At 35.7% G+C, this 24,441-nt stretch overlaps 1 protein-coding gene across 7 annotated transcripts in view; it reads left to right on the top strand.

Annotated features, from left to right (window-relative positions):
• The window catches only part of trioa (trio Rho guanine nucleotide exchange factor a), a 235,153-nt gene that overhangs the window by 186,678 nt on the left and 24,034 nt on the right, over positions 1-24,441 (top strand). For all 7 annotated transcript variants that reach the window (XM_056479284.1, XM_056479283.1, XM_056479282.1 and 4 more), the window contains 11 exons: positions 795-965; positions 9,748-9,843; positions 11,488-11,636; positions 13,293-13,359; positions 13,455-13,558; positions 15,630-15,699; positions 15,781-15,870; positions 20,141-20,233; positions 20,337-20,387; positions 22,459-22,536; positions 22,633-22,824. In XM_056479284.1, the coding sequence (XP_056335259.1) occupies positions 795-965; positions 9,748-9,843; positions 11,488-11,636; positions 13,293-13,359; positions 13,455-13,558; positions 15,630-15,699; positions 15,781-15,870; positions 20,141-20,233; positions 20,337-20,387; positions 22,459-22,536; positions 22,633-22,824 (1,161 nt within the window). The remainder of the gene's footprint in view (positions 1-794; positions 966-9,747; positions 9,844-11,487; positions 11,637-13,292; positions 13,360-13,454; positions 13,559-15,629; positions 15,700-15,780; positions 15,871-20,140; positions 20,234-20,336; positions 20,388-22,458; positions 22,537-22,632; positions 22,825-24,441) is intronic.

The raw sequence follows: 24,441 nt of genomic DNA, 5'->3' as shown, positions 1-24,441 counted from the left end.
TGTATATGCTGTTGAAGTTAAAATTATTAGCCTTCCTGTGAATTTTTTTGTTTCTTTTTCAAATATTTCCCAACTTATTATAAAGCCAGGACTTTTTCACAGTATTTCCTATCATTTTTTTTCTTCAGGAGAAAGTCTTATTTGTTTTATTTCGGCTAGAATAAAAGCAGTTTTAAATTTTTTTTTTAACCATTTTAAGGTCAAAATTATTAGCTTCCTTAATCAATATTGTTTTTAATTGTCTACAGAACAAGCCATTGTTATACAATAACTTGCCTAATTAACCTAGTTAAGCCTTTAAATGTCACTTTAAGCTGTATAGAAGTATCTTGAAAAATATCTAGTCAAAAATTATTTACTGTCATCATGGCAAAGATAAAATAAACCAGTTATTAGAAATCAGTTATAAACTATGAAGTTTAGAAATTTGTAGAAAGAAAGTTCTTCTTTCCATTAAACTGAAATTGGTGGGAAAATATAACAGTTTTAATTACTTATTTCTAATAACTGAATTACTGAGACTGTGAAAATTTCCTTGCTCTGTTAAACATCATATTTGAAATAATTGAAAAAGAAAAAATTCAAAGGGGGCTAATAATTCTGACTTCAATTGTATATATGTGATTATTTAATGTTGAGTGTGAGTGTTATGGGCATTGAGTGTTATGGGTATTGAATGCACATTCACTCTAAATTGTGTATGAGTTTTGAACTCGGAAAGATGTTAAAAGGGAAGGAAATGAAATTATAAGAAAAAATATCATTTTATCATTTGCACATCTTCTCCTGTACAGAGGGTGCGTAATGAGGGTCTGAGCAGCGGCACGCTCTCCAAATCCTCCTCTTCAGGGATGCAGAGCTGTGGAGAGGAAGAGGGAGAGGAAGGAGCGGACGCTGTGCCTCTTCCTCCACCAATGGCCATCCAGCAGCACAGCCTCCTCCAGCCAGACGCGCAGGATGACAAGGTGAGCACATGACTGAGCGGAGCAGGGGACGGAGGAGTGCGGCTGGTGCCACTGAGAGTCACTAGTTTGAACAATTTAGTTTGAAGTTTATTTTGTTTATTTATTTTGTTCTTGTTGCCAACATCAATCCTGTGAGAAAGCCATGCAAAAGCTTCTGTACGCCACCGCTTTAAGTAGTATCTCCTCCTGGGATGTGCAGTATTTATTCCAGTTTGGATTCCAGATGCAATTCATTAAATGTGACTACACTGCAAAAAAAAATAAAGAGTTTTTGTCATGTTTATAGTTCAAATATCTAAAAATACCAAAAGCAAGAAGCTTTTGTCTAGATAAAAATCATAATTTACTAACCTTTTACTTGTTTCAAACCTTTAGGAGTTTCTTTCTTCTGTTAAACGCTAAAGAAGATATTTTGAAGAATGCTGAAAACCTGTAGCCATTGACTTCCATAGGATTGTTTTTTTCTACTATTTTCTACTAAGTCAATTGTCTGCTTTAGTGTTTAACAGAAGAGAAGAAATAAACTCAAAGGTTTGTAACAAATTGATATTTTGAAGAAAGCTGAATACCTGTAACCATTGACTTTGTAACCATAATATTTGTTTTTCCTACTACACCGAAAAAAAGATTGTTGCAAACCATTTATATGGGCTGAATTTAAACAAATTAAGTTTAGTAATGTTCAACTTAATTGGTTTGATTAAATTCAGCCCGTATAAATTGTTTGCAACCACTGAAAAAATTATTATTTTTTTTAATAAATCCAATTAATCATTTTTTTTCAGTGTATGAAAGTCAATGGTTACAGGTTTTTAGCTTTATTCAAATTACCTGCTTTAGTGTTTAACTTAAGAGAATAAAGAAACTCAAAGGTTTGTAACAATATGAGTTTCTTTCTTCTGTTAATCTAAAAGGATATTTTGAAGAATGCTGAAAACCTGTAACCATTGACTTCCATAGTATTTGTTTTTCCTGCTACAGTGAAACAAAAAGTTTTTAGCAAAATTCATTCATTCATTTTCTTTTCGGCTTAGTCCCTTTATTAATCTGGGGTCAACACAGCGGAATGAACCGCCAACTTATCCCGCACATGTATTATGCAGCGGATGCCCTTCCAGCTGCAACCCTTCTCTGGGAAACATCCATACACACTCTTACATTACGGACAATTCAGCCTACCCAATTTACCTGTACCACCTTTCTTTGGACTGTGGGGGAAACCGGAGCACCCGGAGGAAACCCACGCGAAACACAGGGAGAACATGCAAACTCCACACGGAAACACCAACTGACCCAGCCGAGGCTCGAATGAGCGACCTTCTTGCTGTTAGACGACAACACTACCTACTGCGCCACTGCGTCGCCTTTTTTCCAAAATTGTTGCAAACAATTTATATGGGCGGAATGTAAACGTTCAACTTAATTTGTTTGTTGAAATTCCGCCCAATTTAATTGTTTGCAACCACTCACCTAAAAATGAGTAAATCCAATGAATCATTTTTTTCAGTGTATGGAAGTCAATGGTTACAGGTTTTTAGTTTTCTTCAAAATATCTGCTTTAGTGTTTAACAGAAAAGAAGAAAGAAACTCAAGGGTTTGTAACAATATGTCTTTCTTCTGTTAAACACTAAAGAAGATATTTTGAAGAATGCTGGAAACCTGTAACCATTGACTTCCATAGTATTTGTTTTTCCTACTACACTGAAAAAAAAGTTGTTGCAAACCCTTTATATGTCATGCATTTAAACAAATTAAATTTAGGAATGTTCGTTTTCATTTGTTTGTTTAAATTCAACCCGTATAAATTGTTTGCAACCACTTACTTTAACAAAAAAATGTAGTAAATCCAGTGGATCATTATTTTCAGTGTATGGAAGTCGATGGTTACAGGTTTTTATCTTTCTTCAAAATATCTTCTTTAGTCTTTAATAAAAGAGAAGAACAAAACTCCTAAAGGTTAGTGACAACCTGACTTTCTTTTATATGTAACCGTATGACTTTCTTTCTTGTTAAACACTAAAGAAGATAGTTTGAAGAATGCTGAAAACCTGTAACCAGTGACTTCCATAGTATTTATTTTTCTTACTATAGAAATCAGTGGTTACAGGTTTTTAGCGTTCTTCAAAATATCTTCTTTAGTGTTTAACAGAGGAGAACAAAGAAACTCATTAAGGTTTGTAACCACTTAAGGGTGAGTAAATAGTGAATACATTTTCATTTTTAGGGGAACACTGTCCTATTTATTTAATTATTATTATTAAATTATACATTCATTCGTTCATTTTCCTTCAGCTTATTCACTCATTTATCAGCGGTCACCACAACGGAATGAACCGCCAACTATTCCAGCATATGTTGTATACAGCGGATACCCTTCCATCTGCAACCCAGTACTGGAGAACACACTCTCACATTCACAAACACACTCATAGACTATGAGCAATTTAGTTAATTCAATTTCCCTATAGCGCATGTGTTTGGACTGTGAGGGAAACCGGAGCACCCAGAGGAAACCCACGGCAGCACGGGGAGAACATGCAGACTCCACACAGAAATGCCAACTGGCCCAACCGGGACTCGAATCAGCAACCTTCTTGCTGTAAGGCGACAGTGCTAACCACTGAGCCACCGTGCCGCCATTATTAAATTTGATTTGAAGGGTGATTCAAGGATTTTTAGATATTTGAACTACTGTAGAAACAAGACAAAAACTCTCAGGATGGAAGGCAGTGTGTATTGCTGAAGAAATGTTGTTTTGGTCATATTGAAGTCAAAATGGGAATCTCTTGTCATCCTGGCCCCATTACACCTGGCATTAACATGCATCTACAGTACATATCACTTGATATTGAGTTGATCACTGTTAATCAACTACTTTTGATCCCTAAATTATTTAACTGGATTACTCCAATTTATTTAACATGCCATTTTTGACATATCTTCAATAACAAAATAAATTGTGGTTTATTAGTTTGCAAATTAAAGCATTCCCTTAATAAAAAAACTTAAATTTAGAAATACTCTTAAAGGGATTATTCACCTATAAATGAAAATAACCTGATCGTTTTAAACCTTTACCAGTTTCTTTCTTCTGTTGAAAACAAAAGAAGATATTTAGAAAAATGCTGCTATTAGAAAAATCAATAAAATAAGCTAAATAGTACCATCAACAAGCATTCTTTAAAGTATCTTCTTTTGTTTTCAGCAGAGAATGCTTAGTGCAAGTGCTTCCTATTAGGCCTGTCACAATAATCAATATATTGACTTATCGCACAACACGTGGACATGACCTCAATCATTTTTGGTGATGTAATATATCTATCACCCATACATAAAAAACAATTCTAGCAACATTTTAGCTGACTGTGCAACATCTCTATTGGAGGTGTCAGTGTCAGTATGGTTAAAAAAAACACTATAGTACTTACTGTAGTATATTTTAATATGGGTGTCTAACGACTGAAAATAGATCTGCAAGCAGATATTGCAGCCTCTGTTACTTTTTGTTAACGTTTATTATTATTTATTTAAGATACGAGTTTCACATTCTGATTCCAGTGCCTGATTATTAAATAGTTAAATTACTATAATTAAATGAAATATTCTTAAGAATAAAATATGATGTGTTCTTTGGAAGAGTGCTCTTGCATTATGATGATATGATCTTGTAGTGGTGTAACGGATTACAAATCTCACGGTTCGGATCACATTAGTTTTAGTCACCTATCGGGCCATTTTTGGATCAGCCAAAAAGAGGAGACAAATGTAATTTGCTTTGCTTTAATTACAAAAACAGCACTACAAGAACATAGAAGCTGTGATTTAATAAAAAATAAAATGAAGAAAGAATCAGCTGAATAAAAATAAATGGTAAAATATTCAGTGCTGTGAAAAATTCACTGTTACTACTACTGTTGCTGATAATGCTAAATGTAGAAATCTAACATTATAATTTGTACAAACCATGTTTATTTTTAGTCTCATTTTCAATAAATGATTCAGTTTTTCACTCATAAAACTTTTTCATTGCTAGATGGATCATTTTTGAAGAATTGTTCAGTGGCATGTTCTTGATGGCTGGTTGTCGCCACCTATTGGTTAAATAATGTAATTGCTGCCTGCAACTTTCCTTTTTGAGCGTCGTTAAATGCATATGACGGTGATTTTAATCTTTACCATAAACATCAGTGGTTTTATCTAAACTATAAGCCACTCTCCCAGTACTTCTGTGTTATTTGACTGTTTGTAACTTCATAACTAACTCAAAAGACTAAAGACTGAATCTCTTAGGATTAATAAACATGCAAATCACCATCGTTTATAATTTGTTGCGTGGGTGTTGAGATCCCGATCTTTTAACTATTAATCGTGCAGCTAACACAAAATGCATTAATGCAGGCTAAACAAGTAGTGACAGAAAACACCTTTAATAACCTGAGAAACCCACCACATCCCGAATAACCCACCACAACTTCTTCCATCATCATTATATTTAATAGGAACGCCTGAATGCTTTCATACATGTGATTTGAACGACGTGAGAGGCGATCTCTTTGCGATTGTTGCAAATTTAGGATTAATCTACAAGTAAAGAAATCTATATTAATCCACAGGTCACGTGTTTCGAACTGTGGGTTGTGATCCGTATGAATCGCAGATCAACTGTAAACCCTTACACCCCTATTATCTTATCATTGTGGCATTATAAAGTGTGGAATAAATTGGTCTTAAAATGACAATAATATAATTTATTGTAATATATTTTGGTGCAATATATCGTACAATAGATATCGTGACAGGCCTACTTCTGATATAATAAACAAATAAACAAATAAACTGGAAACAAATAAATAACAAATAAATAAACTGTGTCCAGCAGAAGAAAGAAACTCAAATAGATTTCATTCTAAGGTGAACTTTCCCTTTAATATGTCATCTTAAATTGTAGGAAGCGGGATGCTTGAAATATTGTGTTGGAAAAGGGTAAACACACATTCTGAACACACAACGCATGTTAATGCCAGCCTAGAGAGGCTTGTGTGAAGCTTCAGCCTAGTCTCTTGTAGGATGAAATGCTGGAGTTGTAGTTGGTCTCATCGCTGCTCAAGAACAGCTTGTGACACTAATTTCTTTTTCTCTTTTGTTTTGTTTGGGCTGTATTGTTTGCCATAGCATTACGTTGATTTGTGTCCTGTCTTTGTTTTATCTCAGTTCCCATATCTCTCCATCTGAGTCCTCCCTATATGGCCTCCCTCCTTCCATGTCATTTCTCATTGCTTTCTTTTTCCCATAACCCCCCCTCGGCTTAAGAAAAGACCCCGAGACCCCTTCTTTTTATTTGCTGTCTTTTTATTTTTATTATTTCTTCGAAGGCGAGATTTACCTTATAGATTTACTCCTATTAAAGCGGGTTCCTCATTTTGTTTTGATTGCGTCACTTTCATCTAGACGAGACTTCCTCTTTTCTGTTGTTTAAATCTGTCTGATTTAAACTTAGAACCACAAAATGCCCTTACTCATCCTTTTTCATATTTCAGTTTTTTTACTTTGTTGTTTAATATATTTATGATTTAGTCCCACCTTTAAGTGACTGTCCTCCAAATGTTCTGGTTTTTGATTGGACCGGGTTCCTCAAACACGTTCAAAAGCAGCTTCAGAGTATCACAGGGCACATGCAGTGTGCAGGTGCGTCCGGACAGCCATGTGATTCGCTAGAAAGAGAGTCATGTGCCTTAAAAAAACGACTCTGAATCTCAGAGCCCACCGTCACTCTTTCCTCTCTAACCAACCCTCCAGACTCCGCCCATTCACCCCTCCCCCCTCCCCTCTGTGCTACCCCTCATTATCACTCTGCTGTCTGATTGGCCTGTAAAAGCTAAGCAGACCTGAGGCCACACCCAGACACAAATTGGAAAGTCTGGAAGGCACAGCAAGGGTGAGACTTTCTGCTGGATTTCTATTTGATGATTGTTTTTCATTGCCAGTCTTTTTTCGATAACTCTCCGCCAGTCTCAGGTGTCCAGGATCAGGCTATTGTCAACCTCAAGATGAGCATTTGTTTTTAATAATCTGTTTCTGAATCAATTCCTCCCAAATTTTGATATGAACCAAACATTTTTTAAAAGACTCTGTTTCCGATTCATTTAAATGATTCAGCTGTTTTGAACTAGTTGAAAAATTAGTGATTCAGTGAATCGTTCAATATGAATTTTCACCACCTACTGCTGATTTTATGATGTCAGTGATGTTGTTACACCAGTAGGAAGTAACAAGTACCTGAATTTAAAAAAGTAATCCAATCTTTTATTCAAGAGATTCATCTAAAAACACTAATTCCTCCAATTTCCTGTATTTTTTTCCTGTATTTTATGATGTTGCTGTAGATATGTTGTTACACTTAAGGAAATAACAAGTACCTGATAAAAAAAAATTGTCATCCAGTTATATTTATTCATCCAAAAACGCTGATTCCTTCAATTTTGCCACATTTTTGATAACTTTTTTAAATAATCTGTTTCTGAATCATTTGAGTGAGTGATTCAAAGAGAGTCGCTTGCTTCATTTTTGAATGATTCAGCTGTTGATCTAGTCATTTAAATGAGTGATTCAGTGAATCGTTCGATATGAATTTTCACCACCTACTGCTGATTTTATGATGTCAGTGATGTTGTTACACCAGTAGGAAATAACAAGTACCTGAATTAAAAAAAGTAATCCAATCTTTTATTCAAGAGATTCATCTAAAAACACTAATTCCTCCAATTTCCTGTATTTTTTCCTGTATTTTATGATGTTGCTGTAGATATGTTGTTACACTTAAGGAAATAACAAGTACCTGATAAAAAAAAATTGTCTTCAAGTTATATTTATTCCTGAGATTCATCTAAAAACGCTGATTCCTTCAATTTTGCCGCATTTTTGATAACTTTTTTAAAATCTGTTTCTGAATCATTTGAGTGAGTGATTCAAAGAGAGTCGCTTGCTTCATTTCTGAATGATTCAGCTGTTGAACTAGTCATTTAAATGAGTGATTCAGTGAATCGTTCAAAATGAATTTTCACCACCTACTGCTGATTTTATGATGTCAGTGACTTTGTTACATCAGTAGGAAGTAACAAGTACCTGAATTTAAAAAAGTAATCCAATCTTTTATTCAAGAGATTCATCTAAAAACACTAGCTCCTCCAATTTCCTGAAATTCTGATGTAAACCAAACTTTTTTTTTAAATAATCTGTTTCTGAATCATTTGAGTGAGTGATTTAAAGAGAGTTGCTTAATTTCTGAATGATTCTTCCATTTTGGACTAGTCGTTTAAATGAGCGATTCAGTGAATCATTCAATAAGAATTTTCACCACCTACTGCTGATTGTATGATGGGAGCTATGTTGTTACACCAGTAGAAAGTACCTGATGTTTAAAGAAATTGTCATTTAGTCATTTATTCGAGAGATTCATTCAAAACTAATTTATCCAACTACCATTTAGTAATTCTTTTTGGAAAAACTAGTTTTAGGTTATATATAAATGTTGTCCTCAAGATGATCAGTTTTTAACATAGTATTTAAAAATAATCTGTTTCTGAATCATTTGAGTGAGTGATTTAAAGAGTCGCTTGCTTCATTTCAAAATTATTCAGTCATTTTGAACCAGTCGTTTAAATAAGTGATGCAATGAATCATTCAATAAGAATTTTCACCACCTACTGCTGATTTCATGATGTCAGATATGTTGTTACACCAGTAGGAAGTAACGTACCTGATGTAAAAGAATTGTCCTTTAGTTATTTATTCAAGAAATTCATCTAAAAACACAGATTCTTCCAATAATGATTCAGTCATTTAGTTTGGAAAAACTGGCTCTGGCTTGTATTAAAATGTTGTCGTTTCTCAGTATGATCAGTTTTTAATGTAATTCTTTTTTAAATAATCTGTTTCTGAATCATTTGAGTGAGTGATTTAAAGAGAGTCGCTTGCTTCATCTCTGAATGATTCAGCTGTTTTCAACTAGTCGTTCAAATGAGTGATTCAATGAATCGTTCAATACGAATTTTCACCACCTACTGCTGATTTTATGATGTTAGCTATGTTGTTACACCAGTAGGAAGTGACAAGTGCCTAATGATAGAAATTGGCATTTGTCATTTATTCAAGAGATTCATCTAAAAAAAGCTGATTCCTCCAATTTTTTTACGTAAACCAAACATTTTTTTAAAATAATCTGTTTCTGAATCATTTAAGTGAGTAATTTAAAGAGTCACTTTCTTAATTTCTGAGTGATTCAGCTGTTTTGAACTAGTCGTTTAAATGAGTAATTCAATGAATTGTTCAATCTGAATTTTCACCACCTACTGTTTATTTTCATAATGTTAGCTATGTTGTTACACCCCCCAAAAAATGGCATTCTGTCATTTATTCAAGAGATTCATCTAAAAACGCTGATTCATCCTATGGCTTTTTGAAAAAGCTGCCTTTGGTTTATATCCAAATTTCTTTGTTATTATCAACAAGTGTTGTGAGTGCGCATTTTGTAGGTTCACAGTGGTTTGATGCTCGACACGATATCACCGTCAATTGCAGATGCTTTCAACAAAATGCAGTGAAGCTGTTTTAACTGCTGTAGTAAACTGAAAACTTGCATTAATGTACTTGAGGGGCAACAAGCCGATGAACTGAAAGCTAAATCCATGAATCCTGATTAGATTTAGCTGCACATGGTTCTTCTTTGCTCTGTTATTGAGTCTGGCTTTTGTTTTTCCTTCTTTCACCGTCTTTCTCTCTGCAGACGTCTTCACGTCTCTCCGTCAGACCCTCCAGTTCTGAGACCCCCAGCGCCGCAGAGCTCGTCAGTGCCATTGAGGAGCTTGTCAAAAGCAAAATGGTCAGTTAGATGTAGAACAAAATTATAATGTAATACAGATTTGTTATCATTGGGTATTATTATAAAACATGAATATCGTTATTCACCACATACAAAATGTTTAACGCTAAAAGTTCATTGGAGAGACATCAAAAAAGTATCAAATCTATGCACTGCTCATTTTGACTCGAATGGGAAATAATGAGAAATGACACAGGAAATAACACAGGCTTCTCCCAAAAGATAATAGGATGATGTTGACTTTTATTTACATTTGAACAAAAACTTTAAGTCAGAATTTGCAAGGGGTATGAATAATTTTGATCTGACTGGAAAATATACACACACACATACAAACACATATACACACACATAAAACAAAAAGGACATCTGATCTACAATTTTACTCCCAGAAGACCCAGAAGTCATTTAACTCTTTCAGGACACATGCCATGGCTTCCCTTATCGTTAAATATCCTAAACATGGATTTCCTTAAGTTTGTCAGTGGCAGAGAAGCACTGTCTCTTAATTGACAAAGTCAGTGGCGAGGAAAGTGTTGTTTGTTGAAGTGTTGTATACAATGAATGTGATGTTTGCTCTGAGCTAAGCTTTACAAAGAGTCGTAAAGCATTACTTTGCTACAGCAATCCACTTGTAAAATGTTTTAATGTTTTATAAAGGCTAAATTCAAATCAAATACCCCCAAACTACTTTTGAATTATTTGTCTGCTTAACAAATATTGTCAAAAGTATGAATAAATACAGTTGATATTCCTCAAAACAGAGGGGGCGTTGTTGTATGGTTATCAATGGAAACTAAATGTCATCTAGTGGTCATGTTTGGTACTGCGGCCATACAATCTTACTGAAAGCTTCTTTTTTTTGAGATATCAACTTCAGATTTGGAATATAATATTTGTTCAGATTAAACCTTTTTAGGCTTAAACCTGTTAGGTGAATTACATATTTATGTAATATATTTAAATACACCTTTAATTTTCATAAACAGAGCCACATAACTTTTGTTTTTCTAAATTTTTTATAAACTTTTTTTCGGTTTAGCATGTCCTCTTCATGTCTGTGTTTAAAAAGGTTGTGTGACAGCTAAAAGTCCCATGAAGTGCTTTGGAATGTGCGTTTTTTTTTTTTGTTCAATGTTTGACGTAATCTCAACTGAAAACTGAAGAGAGGCTGGAACATTAGCTCCTCCCCTTTAAAAAAAACAGCCAATAGTGTTTTGGTTTTCCTCACAGCTCTTCCAGTGAGAGTGCTTGAGCTCAAGCGCATCAAATGAAAAGCAAATGAGAAGCGTCTTGAAGGGGGCAGGGCATGTCAGATGCTAGAGAGCATGTGTTTGGCCAAGATTGGATGAGGAAACTGCAGTATGGGCTGATGAAAAAAATCGTTGATCCAGTTAGGTGGAAGTGACAAACTGCAAGCTTTACATGTTTATATCAGTTTTATATTTTCTCAGTTTTTCACACTAGCTGATAGATATACTTAAAACTAACAAACTGAAACTAACAACTAAAAATTTTTATTTTCATTTCATGGGACCTTTAAGGGAGTATACACTTACTAGTTCAATAAGTCTGTGACAATAATAGTATGTTAAAGTGACTTGTTTGTTGAAGTTGTAATATAAAACGGTTTGTTGTGCGCAGGCTCTGGAGGACAGACCCAGCTCTCTGTCAGTGGAGCAGGGCGACAGCAGCAGTCCTTCATTCAACCCGTCTGATAACTCTCTCCTGTCCTCCTCCTCTCCAATCGATGAGATAGAGGAACGCAAGACCGGCTTCTTCAAGAGACGCCAGTATGCCATCATACTCTTCAATCTGTTATTGTCCTTATTCATTCTTTGCAAGAGATCAACTCTTCAAAATTAGTGAGAAGTCAAAATGATTTGCCCTCCTGTGAATTATATTCTTTATTAAATATTTCCCAGATGATGTTTAACAGATTCAGGAATTTTCCACAGTATTTCCTATAATATTTTTTTCTTCTGGAGAAAGTCTTATTTGTTTTATTTCGGCTAGAATAAAAGCAGTTTTAAATTTTTTAAACACCATTTTAAGGTCAATATTGTTAGCCCCTTAAGCAATATTTATTTTCAATTGTCTACAGAATAAACCATCGTTATATAATAACTAGGCCCACACGGAATCTGCGCGCACAGATTTTTACCCCATCATTAATTCTGTTTATTTTTGTAAATGTGTGTAAATCTATATTTATTCAGTTTTTAAATTAATTACAGTAATATTATTGACTAATATGAAAATATTCATATGAGTTATTCACAATACAGTTTGTAAAGTAATATTTTCTGTCTTTTAGTAGATATATTATATGAGAGACTTGCTTTGTTTAACAAATAAAGTGGATCTAATTGGATTTGCATTGTAAACATTAAATAAAAGTTAAAAGGTGTTACCTTTTATTTAATATATTAAGGTTTTAGTTATGATACTCCCAAAATAATTCTGCATAAATCCGCAGATTTTTAACACAATTCTGGACCGAAATAGCAAAAGATGTCAGCAGATTCTGTCTGGCCCTAATAATGACTTGCCTTATTACCCTAACTCGTGTAATTAACCTAGTTAATCCTTTAAATGTCACTTTAAACTGAATACTAGTGTCTTAAAAAAATCTAATAGAATATTATGTATTCATGGCAAAGATAAAAGAAATCATCTATCAGTTATTAAAATGATTATGTTTACTATTATGTTATATTATAACTATTATGTCTTTTTGTTAAATAATAATTAGGGAAATAAATATACGGGGGGCTCATAATTCAGGAGGGCTAATTATTCTGACTGTATTTTATTTGGTTAGACGGTTTATACAAGATGCTGAATTGGTCATCCTAGGTTGACATGCTTGTATTTATTGAAGAATGAGTATTATATTCAAAGCTATTAGTTACTAGTTTATTGGTTAAAGTTATTAGTAACTAATAAAGTTATGGTAATTAATTACTCTAACTTCTCCAAATTTAATTGTAATGCAATAATGTGAACCTTTTTGTAAAGCTGCTTTGAAACAATAATTATTGTGAAAATACGAATAAACTTGAATTAAATTGAATTGAATGATGCACCACCAACGTATAACATAGCCTCTGTCAACATAAAACATTGTATTATGTGAAATTTTGAAAGACAATTTTTTTATACTCCGAGCACTTTGATGAATGTTTTTAAAAAGTTTATTCATTAGGTTATTTATCAAAAAATGTATAGAAAAAATCGAATTGAATGTTTTTAAAGTCAATTTGTGTTTATTGATTTATTTTGTATCAATTGTTTATTGAAATGTGAAGTTGTTATTGAGGTTATTATTAAGTATTATGTTTTTAATCCGTTGATCTTGCATTAGAATACCCATAATTTACTGATGTGTCAATAAATAAACCACCAAAAAAGCATCAATTCTTTACCCTCTGTCCTCCTTGCTTTAGTTACGTCCTGCTGGAGCTGATCGAGACAGAGAGAGACTATGTGCGAGATCTCAGTTTGGTCGTGGAGGTGAGTGAAACCGTTTATCAGATATGATTTGATAATATGACTTGTTTTGAAGCGTCTCAATACTAATATGTGCTTCTGTGTTGTGTGTTTGACAGGGCTACATGGCCAGGATGAGGGAAGACGGTGTTCCAGATGATATGAAAGGAAAAGACAAGATCGTTTTTGGAAACATTCAGCAGATATATGACTGGCACAAAGAGTATGTATCTAGTCTGGGATGTATTACTACACATGACACGGCAAAATTCCAACAACAAGTGATTAGTCTGTCCACACCAAATGTGACACGACAGAAATATTGCAATACTATAGCCATTCTGAAGCACAGAATAGTGTACTGCACTCCCAACTAAATAGTAAGGTTTATAATCGGTACATATTAAACCTATTTAACATTATTAGAAGTATATTGGCAACTGAGTGACTGATGCACTGAGTTCTGACTTTCATTTTCAAACCATCTGCTAGTTATTTTATTTTCAAGATCTGATGTAAACTATTGGCTGCAGTTTTCAGTATGGCAATAAATGTCATGTAAAATGGTATTTAAACTCACATTGGTAACATTTAATGCCGATAATGCACATAATACCTGAGGTTAGCATTGTCATAGTAGTTTATGCTGTTGATCAGTCAGTCATTCATTCATTTTCTTTTTTGGCTTAGTCCCTTTATTAATCTGTGGTCGCCACAGCGGAATGAACCGCCAACTTATCCAGCATGTTTTACGCAGCGGATGCCCTTCCAGCTGCAAACCCATCTCTAGGAAACATCCATACACACTCATTCATAATCATACACTACGGACTATTTAGCCTACCCAATTCACCTGTACTGCATGTCTTTGGACTGTGGGGGAAATGGAGCACCCGGAGGAAACCCACGCGAACAAGGGGAGAACATGCAAACTCCACACAGAAACGCCAACTGACTTAGCCGAGACTCGAACCAGCGACTTTCTTGCTGTGAGGCGACAGCACTACCTACTGCGCCACCACGTCGCCTGTTGTTCAGTCATTTTGCAGAAAATAGAAACTGATTCTAGCATAGAAACTTCACACAACGGCGTTGTTATTATAAAAACTCCTTTTAACATGAACAGGATACATTTTAGAGTGTGTCGTTACATTGCGGGTACTTAGGACATGGTGTTACACTTTCAGTTTTCATTCTAGTGCTCCTGTATTTTTGATTATGACCTTTCATGTTGTGTCTGATTTAGCTTTTTGTGAATATAAATGGTCTGAGAGGTTTCAAAGATCATAGTGCAAGGGGTTTATTGCCTCTTAAAAGAAAGAACCAAACTCATGTTGACAATTTTGTATTCACTGGTTGCAATCTGCTTTAATCGTCAAACACTGTATTTATATCTGAGGCGTTTGGTTCATGTTGACATTGTTTTTTTCTGGTGTTCAAATCCACTTTTCATGCACTTCCAGAAGATGAGGACTCAAAATAATATGATAAAATAAACACTATTAATACTGCGCTTGAAAGGGCTGAAGTGCTGAAATTCAAATATGATCATGAGCTTTTTTGGTTAGTGGGTCAGCCAATCAGAACACACTGGGACATCTCTGACCAATCAGTTCAATTCAGTTCATCTTTATTTCTATAGAGCTTTTACAATGTAGATTGTGTCAAAGCAGCTTAACATAGAAGTTCTAGTAAATTGAAACTAGTCCAGTTTTCAGAGTTGAAGTTCAGGTCAGTGTGGTTTAATTTTCACTGCTGAGAGTCCAAACACTGAAGAGCAAATCCATCGATGCGCAGCTCCACAAGTCTCAAACCAAGCAAGCCAGTGGTGATGGTGGCGAGGAACAAAACTTCACTAATTGACGAAAGTGAAGGGGAAAAAACTCTAGAGAAACCAGGCTCAATTGGGCACGATCATTTCTCCTCTGGCCAAACTTCTTGTGCAGAGCTGCAGTTGAGGCGCTGGAAGCTTTAGAACGTTGGATGCCTATTGTGGAGAAGATCAATCAGAGCAGACTCTTGGCTTAAGAGAGACCAAATGCATAAACCAAACATTTGAGACACTGATACAGTAATATAATGCCGCATCAGTACATTTCTCTGAGTAAACAAGTGTTTTCGGATGAATGTAAACCTGTTGTAGGAGATACCAATATAAAAAAGTATAGCGTAATGGGGCACTTTAAATGATTAAAGCTGATTTTCAGTCTAATAATTGCAGCATTTGACCCATGACTGTTCATTTCACCAGTTTTGACTTAAGATTAAATTAATTGAATCTTTATTTGTTTCAGTTTCTTCCTGGGAGAGCTTGAGAAGTGCCTTGAGGACCCTGACCGGCTGGGCCCTCTCTTCCTCAAACATGTACGCCCTTCATTTATTCATCATACGTGTTCTTAAACGATTTGATATTTTATGTATTTATGAACTCTTCGTGTCTTTCAGGAGCGAAGGCTGCACATGTACATTGTTTACTGTCAGAACAAACCTAAATCTGAACACATCGTCTCAGAGTACATCGACACATATTTTGAGGTGGGTTACTGAAGAAATAAGTCATTGCTTTTGATTTATATTTGTTTTTTGCTCTTGATATATATATAAATGTTTTTTATTAAGGTTTTACTTTATAAAGAAATAACATCCATTCAAAAATAGTGATAAAACAATGCAAGGTTTCTGCGGGGTCTTAAAAAGGTCTTAAAATGTCTTAAATTTCAAAACCTAAATTTTAGGGCTTAAAAAGTCTTAAATTCACTGACATATTGAATTGTAGTTAGTTAGTTAGTTAGTTAGTAAGTTTATTTATATAGCACATTTTTTACAACACAACGTTGCCCAAAGTGCTGAACACAATCAATACTAAATTAAAATAAAACCTTTATAACATACATAATAATTAAAACAAAAAGCAAATCCCTCAACAGTTAAAAAGGCTTAAATGCTAAAGAACAAAGATGGAGTTTCAAAATTTCTAAAAACAGATAGTGTTGGAGCATGTCTGATGTGGGGGGGAAGCCCGTTCCAGAGTTTTGGTGCGATAACAGCAAAACCCCGATCCCCACTTCGCTTACACCGGGACCTTGGTACAGAAAGAATAAACTGATCAGAAGACCTTAGTGCCTTACCAGGATTATATACATGTTGGAGATCTGATAAGTAAGGTGGTGCCAGATCATTTAAGGATTTAAAAACAAAAATTAATAGTTTAAAATCAATCCGTGACCTAACAGGCAGCCAGCCCAGAGAGGAAAGAACTGGGGATATGTGCTCATACTTGCGAGTCCCTGTCAGAAGTCTTAAAGCTGCATTTTGTACAAATTGCAATCCATTTAGGGTATTTTCACTAATACCCACAGATAGAGAATTGCAATAGTCAAGTCTTCCAAAAATAAAAGCATGGATCACCTTCTCAAGGTCATTAATAGAGAGGAATGACTTCACTTTTGCCACAAGTCGTAGATGATAAAAACTGGATTTAACAACTGAATTTACTTGTTTGTTAAATTTCAGATCACTATCGAAATGAAACTAAAGGTTTCGAACAACAGGTTTTTGATAAGTTGATAGCTCAAAATTGTAGGTCTTAAATTGTTTTAAACAGGTCTTCATTTTGCTTTGTCCAAATAAAGCTACTCAATTTGGGCATATAACAATCTAATGACCAACAACACATCTCAATAAAACCTTATATTTTTTTATATTTAAGTTTTTTATTGTAGAGATGGTTTACAGCAGCTGTTAGACTTTTTTTTACAGCGAATTCCCCAAATTAAATTACCTAATCGGGGAAAAAAACTAAAATCAATTACACGATTCCTCATGATAATAATGGGCCATTAGAAAAATCTTAACCCTGAATAAGTCTAAAATGTCATTATTTATGGTCTTAAAAAGGTTTTAAAAAGGCTTAAATTTGACTTGATGAAACCTGCAGAAACCTTGCAATGACAACAACAGTTAAACAGTATACATGTAAATGGGAATTCAGTTTGGGAAAAGCAAGTTTGGGAAAATCAAAGAATATTAAATTACTGACTATAAGTATAGAACAACTAACAAAACCAGCTATGACACTTTATATGACACACAAATCTTCTCATCAGGATAGAAGCATCAAAATCAACATACTGTATGTAAGAAAATATTCAGAAATTGGTGTAACACTCCACTTTTAGGCCCTGTTTACACTAATACATTTTAATTTGAAAACGCAAAAGTTTTGCTACGGTTACGTCATCCGTCCACACTATGCCAGAGTTTTCGAGCGCAGAAAATGAAGCATTTTGAAAACGCTGAAGAGGCCATTTTCATTTTAAAATGCTGCTGGTCCGTGCCGGTGTGGATGGGGGGAAAACAGAGACATCTGAACACGGATCTGATTGGGGCTTTTTCCTCAATATTAAGTAGCCTATACACAGTTCAGTCTTGCATTCTCTCCTTGTAAGTTCAGACTTTGCAAGTTTGATATAGAAAACAAACTCCAGTCCCGATGACACATCAGGTAAGTTTTCAAAGAGAAAAGTGTACTTTATAATTGCATCCACATCACCCTGGCTACGTTGTTTCACTTTCTTAACAATAAAATGAAAACATGATATAAGGAACTGTTTATCTTTACTTTGATATTAGCAACTTAACAGACACCAGAAATGTTGAGTGTAGCTACATATTTACATGACCGTCATCTTCACTGTAGGCATATTTATAACAAAGCAGAGCCGATAACAGAACTGCCTCCTTTCATTTTCATTGAAAATATGAAACTGACCCTCTCTTTTGCTGAAAATCAGTTTTAATAATCAGAATCAGTTTTATTGCCAAGTGTGCTTCACACACACACACACACAAACACAAGGAATTTGTTTTGGCTACAGAAGCTTCCAGTGTACATAAAGTGACAAGTGACAAAACACAATAAATATGAAAAAAAAGATGATAAACATTAAACAGAGATGCAGTTAGTCAAAAAGATCTGGATGTTGTATTGTATGTACAGATCTGTTATAAATATACAGGTTATACGGTGATGTGTACAAGTGTGTATGAGAAAGTATTGCACGTTTATTGCACAGTTGGGGAATATTTAACTGTTCATGAGGTAGATGGCCTGAGGAAAGAAACTTTTCCTGTGTCTGGCTGTTTTTGTGCTTGGTGCTCTGTAACAGTTCGAACAGGAAGTGTGCTGGGTGCGAGGCGTCCAGAGTGATTTTGCGAGCCCTTTTACTCACTCTGGTACAGAGTACAGTTCTTGAAGTGTTGGAAGGGTAGTGCCAGTGATTCGTTCAACAGTCCGGACTATTCGCTGTAGTCTATGGAGGTCGGCTTTTATAATGGCCTTTATGAAAGTAAAACGTACAATAAGTTTATACAATATAGGAAATAAAGGCAAGCGATCAGTCAAATGTGCAGAATAGTTGTACGTATTTACATTAATTAATATATTAACTTATCTTTGCGCTCAGCCAAAACTCGTTACCTGAGAACAAGCAATAGATTCAAAAGACAAAAGTCTGGGAATATGTCAACAAGATGAATTAAATAAACGTTTAAGAAATATAATGAGATTAGATTCAGCGGTAGATCCTTGATGAACAGTCCGACTTGCACAGCTCTCATATGGGTAGATGTGTTCTAAGCACCCGTCTGGAGCTCAGACGTGCTAATACGCTGCATCGCATGCCAGAGAGTGTGTGTGTGGTCACGTGATGTGCGTTTTCAGCTGTGTAGTGTGGACAGAGAACTGTTCAGAAACACTGGGTGAAACGCCAGTGTGGACGGCAATCATTTTCATTCTAAAACACCGTTTAAAAACTGAAACATATTAGTGTAAACGGGGCCTTAAACACATACAATAGACATGTCTGTCACAAAAACACATTCAAGAATAGTTTGAAGCCACATCCTAACAGAGGGAGTTTTATCTGAAAATTGATGTGCACATTATAATGCTTGAGGGGGACAACTGTGACCTTTATTCAACCCAGGCTCATTCTGAAAACGTAGTCCCGCGGACGTTTCTGGAGACCGCGAATTATGTAGCCGGGGGTATGATTGGCTGCATTTCATTTTTTTTTACGGGGCGGTGTGACACCATTCCTTTTCGCGCTTACCGGCTGACCGCTTACCCCGTGTGGAGGGCTTTTCCGCCGCAACAGTTTGTCCAGTTAGCTCGTTGTGTATGTCGGCAGACTTGAGATGCAGAGGAGATGACCACGAAGACGACGGGGTTCGAGTCTGGGGAAGAGTGGTTCCAGAAATCAGGTAAGACAAAAACAGAATCCAAAAAATAAAATGAACGAGTGAATAACAGGGTGAGAATGTGGTAAAATCTGAAAACGTGGTAAAAACCAGACAAGGACTTTTTTTTTCTGGACTGCTTTTGTACATCGGTGGTTGGGTTTTAGGGAAGTGGGTGGGCGGGTCAATTGATAAAATTGGTTGGGTTTAGGGAAGGAGGAGGGTTTGTCTGTCGATTGGTCGGCCGGCCAGTCAGTCATCCAGTCATTCAGCCAGTCAGGCAGACGCTCGGTCGACAGCGGCCTCTGGTGGGTTTACGCGAGAACAGCGTGGGCGCGAACGGCACTCGCGACAGAAGTTTGAGATATGAATAAGCGCACGCAGCGGCCTCTCGTAGATTCGTGAAAACAAAAACTGCAAAAATACGTACCTCCTGGGACGTATTTCGCGGTCTCCAGAAACATCCACGGGACTACGGTTTTCAGAATGAGCCTGGGTTGCCTTTATTGGTGATTGAAACTCTGTTTTTTGCCTTTCTTTGGTCTTTTTGGACCTTCTTTTGCAGGATCTGAAGCAGCGTTTGGGTCACAGGCTTCAGATCACTGATCTGCTCATTAAACCTGTACAGAGAATCATGAAGTACCAGCTGCTGCTTAAGGTTTGTCCATCCAGCACACTGCATCTGCCTGCTTTACACCTGTTTTTGAGAGATTTCTTAGTGTGTAATCATTATTATTATGGTGTTATCCATTTGTTTCCAGGATTTCCTCAAATTTTCCAAAAAAATTGGAACAGATTCGATTGAATTAGAGGTGTGTTCTTTTATATTCATTCACATATTGGTCACACTGTACAATTATGTTTTATTAGTTAATGTGTTTATTAACATGAACTATTAATGAACAATACTTGGACAGCATTTATTAATCATAACATTTGCTGATGCATTATTAAACTCTAATATCATGCTTGTTAGCGTTAATGCACTGTGAGTTAAGTTAGGGTTAAAGTACAGTACATTTAGGAGGTTGTTATCACAGAATAAAGCCCAACAGGCTTATTGGTAGCCTGACATGAAGTTTAAGACTGAAGGGCTTTATTCTATACTATATCCCTCTTATTACGCGAGTACTTGCCACAAAACTTAAACACAAAGCATTGTTCTAAGCCACAGGTGTCAAATCTAGTTCCTGGAGGGCCACAGCTCTGCACTGTTTAGCTTTAACCCTAATTTAAAACACCTGATCAAACTAATTGAGCCCTTCAGGCTTGTTTGAAACCTACAGGTAAGTGTGTTGAAGCAGGTTTGGAACTAAACTGTAAAGAGCTGCAGCTCTCCAGGAACTGGATTTGACACCTGTGTTCTGAGCCGTAATAGTTTATTAATTCTTTATTTAAACACAAAAACAACAGAAATGAAAACAGCTGATGGAGTATACACTAACCTATGCATTATTCAGACACAAGATGGTGCCAAACAGTCAAAAACGTAAAGTTGACAGAAGCAAAACTGGCTGAATAAAGCATATACTAACCTACATATTATTAATTCACAAGATGGCGCCAAACAGTCAAAATCAGTCAATAACAGAATTACAGACAAGTTGCTGCATATGAATGTTGATGTAAGTGTATGGATTTAAAATTATTCACTGACGGTCAAGAAGATTCTCAGTTCCTGAATGAGCCTGTGTTATTTAGCGGTTCTTATCTTGGAGTAACATACCTTGGAATGTTGCATTTGACCAATCAGAATCAAATATTTCAGACAGCCATGTAATAACATGAACTAACAGTGAACACATTTCCTTTGACTACCATTAACAAATATGATTAAATATCTTTAATAAATGTATTGTTCATTGTTTATTCATGCTAGAAAATGCATTAACTAGCATTATCTAACACAAGCTTATTGTAAAGCGTCCCCCACATTTTATGAGAAGCGTGTGGCTTCCGAGTTACACTTGCATCTTCAGGCTTGCACACTCAGGCACCCACGTTTCCTATGCAAGTGACGTCATTTACAATCGACACCTGCACCTGTCACGTCACTTGAAATCAACACAAATAAACCAAAAGTAAGTTTCCAGTTCGTTTGCGTTGCCAGTGACGACGTTGTAAAATAATTCTAGGTAGCCTACTTACGTTGTACAACATGACAGTTACAGTTTTTATTTTAAGCATTTCGAGGAGTTGTAGTATTACAACTAACAGATACACATTATGGACTTACAGCAATGATTCTTAAATGACTTAGGGAACTATTCTTTATAACTATTCTCGATAACACGTCTGCGCTGGAGTGCAACCATATGAAATCACAGTTGCAGCGCAGCTTCAACAGTCTCTACATGATCCTAGCCCAGTTATATAGGTCCTCCAAACATAATGTCGAGATAGACTTGATAAGGAAACGTCTCGACTCGCTTAACAGAAAGAAAGCGACACAGACGATGTGTAACATTACTGCAGAGCTTTTTTAAGGCAAGCATTTGTGGTTCGTTACGATCTGTTTACGTAACTATAGCAACTGCGGCACCCGTCGCTGTTTATGTTGCCAGAAACCAAAGTGAAATGCTTAGAAAAAAGGCACTTGAGTATTGGTGACAGATAAGAAGTTTGTTGCTACGATCTTAATGAAATGCGTTACCTAAGAGATTTTTCCGCCTCAGGGACATGCTCAGGTTAAATTACTGAAGGACTTTCATGCAAGCAGACACAGATGGTGATTTTTAAATGACGTCACTTGAGAGAAAGCGCAGTTGCTTGGGCGTGCAAGTCCTTGCGTGCAAGCCTGGTGGTGCAAGTGCAAATCTGCAGCCAGACTTTATTGCATTTTATAGCGCTTCTATTTGTGCTGATGATGTTCTTGTGTTGTAGAAAGCGGTTGAGGTCATGTGCATTGTACCAAAAAGATGCAACGACATGATGAATGTTGGTCGACTCCAGGGGTTTGATGTAAGACAGTGGAATTTTTTTATACCAGTAGATCATTATCAGGAATAATGACAGTATATTACATGCGAGTTCATGATTAAATCTGGTCTCTCACAGGGAAAGATTGTTGCTCAGGGGCGTCTCCTACTCCAGGACACCTTCATGGTGGCCGAACCAGACGGAGGCCTGCTGAACAGGATGAAGGAGAGGAGAGTCTTCCTCTTTGAGCAAATCGTCATCTTCAGTGAACCGCTAGATAAAAAGAGGGGCTTCTCCATGCCTGGCTATTTGTACAAATACAGCATCAAGGTACAGGCGTCATTCTCTTTCTTTTATTTTATCATGCACAGGGTGCCTGCAGGGTCTTAAAAAGTCTTACATTTCAAAAACAAAATTTAAGGTCTTAAAAATATTGACTTGTAGGTCTTAAAGGTGACCTCTTATGCCCTTTTACCACATGTAAAATAAGATGTCCCTAGAGTGTGTATATGAAGTTTAATCTCAAAATACCCCAGAAATAATGTTTTAAACTCTTTGAAACTACCCCTTTTATGCTTTGATTCAAATTGTGCCATTTTGGTGACTGTCACTTTAAATTTAAATGAGATTGTGCTCCACGCCCTCTTTTTTAAAAGAGGGTGGAGCTTTGAACGCCTATCCAAAACACTTACTGCTTCTCACTCAGGGCTGTTTATGCTAATGAGGGAAAGATTGTCACTGATGGGCCGGGCGTTCCCCCTCTGAAGACACCTACAAAGCGAGAGAATGTAAATCAAAGTGTATCTTCAGACTGTTTTTATCAAGTGTGATTATAAAAAATAGAATGAATTAATTTTTACAATTAAAGGTTGGCTATATTCACACATTGTTGCCACACATCTGTGTTTAAACCCCTTATAAAAATGGTTTATGCATAATAGGTCCCCTTTAAATCCTTTTAAACGGGTCTTAATTGTCCATGTAAACACCAACAATTCAAAATCTAAATAGAGTACAAAACTCTTATTTGCCAATATGTTTAATTACTTTCCTTACAGTAACATTCGTTTACTCCGTGTATTTTTACACCACAAATGAGAATACGCCTGGACAAACTATTGAACGCTTTGTTTATTATAATTTTTAAAGCTTGTCACATGAAAAGTTATATACGTATACAACTAGGGTTTGCTAGTTTTGACACCTTATTTAAAATACGTGGCTTAGAAATAAGTAGTTAGACTATTTTTGATAAGTCAAATAAAAATCCTTAGCATTTAGTAGGGATGCAATGATTAACTGATTTCACTATTAAACACGCTTTAATTCGTCACGATTAATTAATCATAAAGGCAAAGAACAAAACTGCTGCAACTAAACACAGTTATGCCAACTGTGCGCTAGTTTAAGACTCAGAGCTTGTACACCGAGGCTAATATGCACACACACTGGATTAACTATGGCTGAGGCTATTAACTAAGAGCCATTCACATGTGGCGTCTTTTGAGTGCGCAAGTTCGTTATTTCTTTTCTTGCATGCTTATTGGGAGTGACGTCCATGCAGTGCGCACACGGTGCACACTCGCGGTTTCCAGGCACACCTAGTTGAAAGAATGGCTCGAGCGCACCTCGAGTCACATGACAAGAACTGACCAATCAGCTTCTTACTTTGTATTGAACATACTTATTTCTACTCCAAAGAGAAAAAAATAAATACAAAAGAAAAATACCAAACATTTTCATGATAAAATTGATCAAAAGTGACTTTCAGACAGATATTTAGCAGCCTTTGACTACATTTGTTCTCTTTAAAAGGGAAATACTTAGCTAACATGATGCTTAGATTTACATTAGACTAATAGACTTTTTATTTACTCTTATTTTAATTAATTAATTTTTATTTCTGTCATTTATTTTCAGTGTAAAATTATTACTTATGTATTTTTA

This window comes from Danio aesculapii, chromosome 19, assembly GCF_903798145.1.
Source record: "Danio aesculapii chromosome 19, fDanAes4.1, whole genome shotgun sequence".
Taxonomy (NCBI): domain Eukaryota; kingdom Metazoa; phylum Chordata; class Actinopteri; order Cypriniformes; family Danionidae; genus Danio; species Danio aesculapii.
Note: the sequence above shows the minus strand (reverse complement) of the source record. Positions and strands in the feature narration are given on the sequence as shown.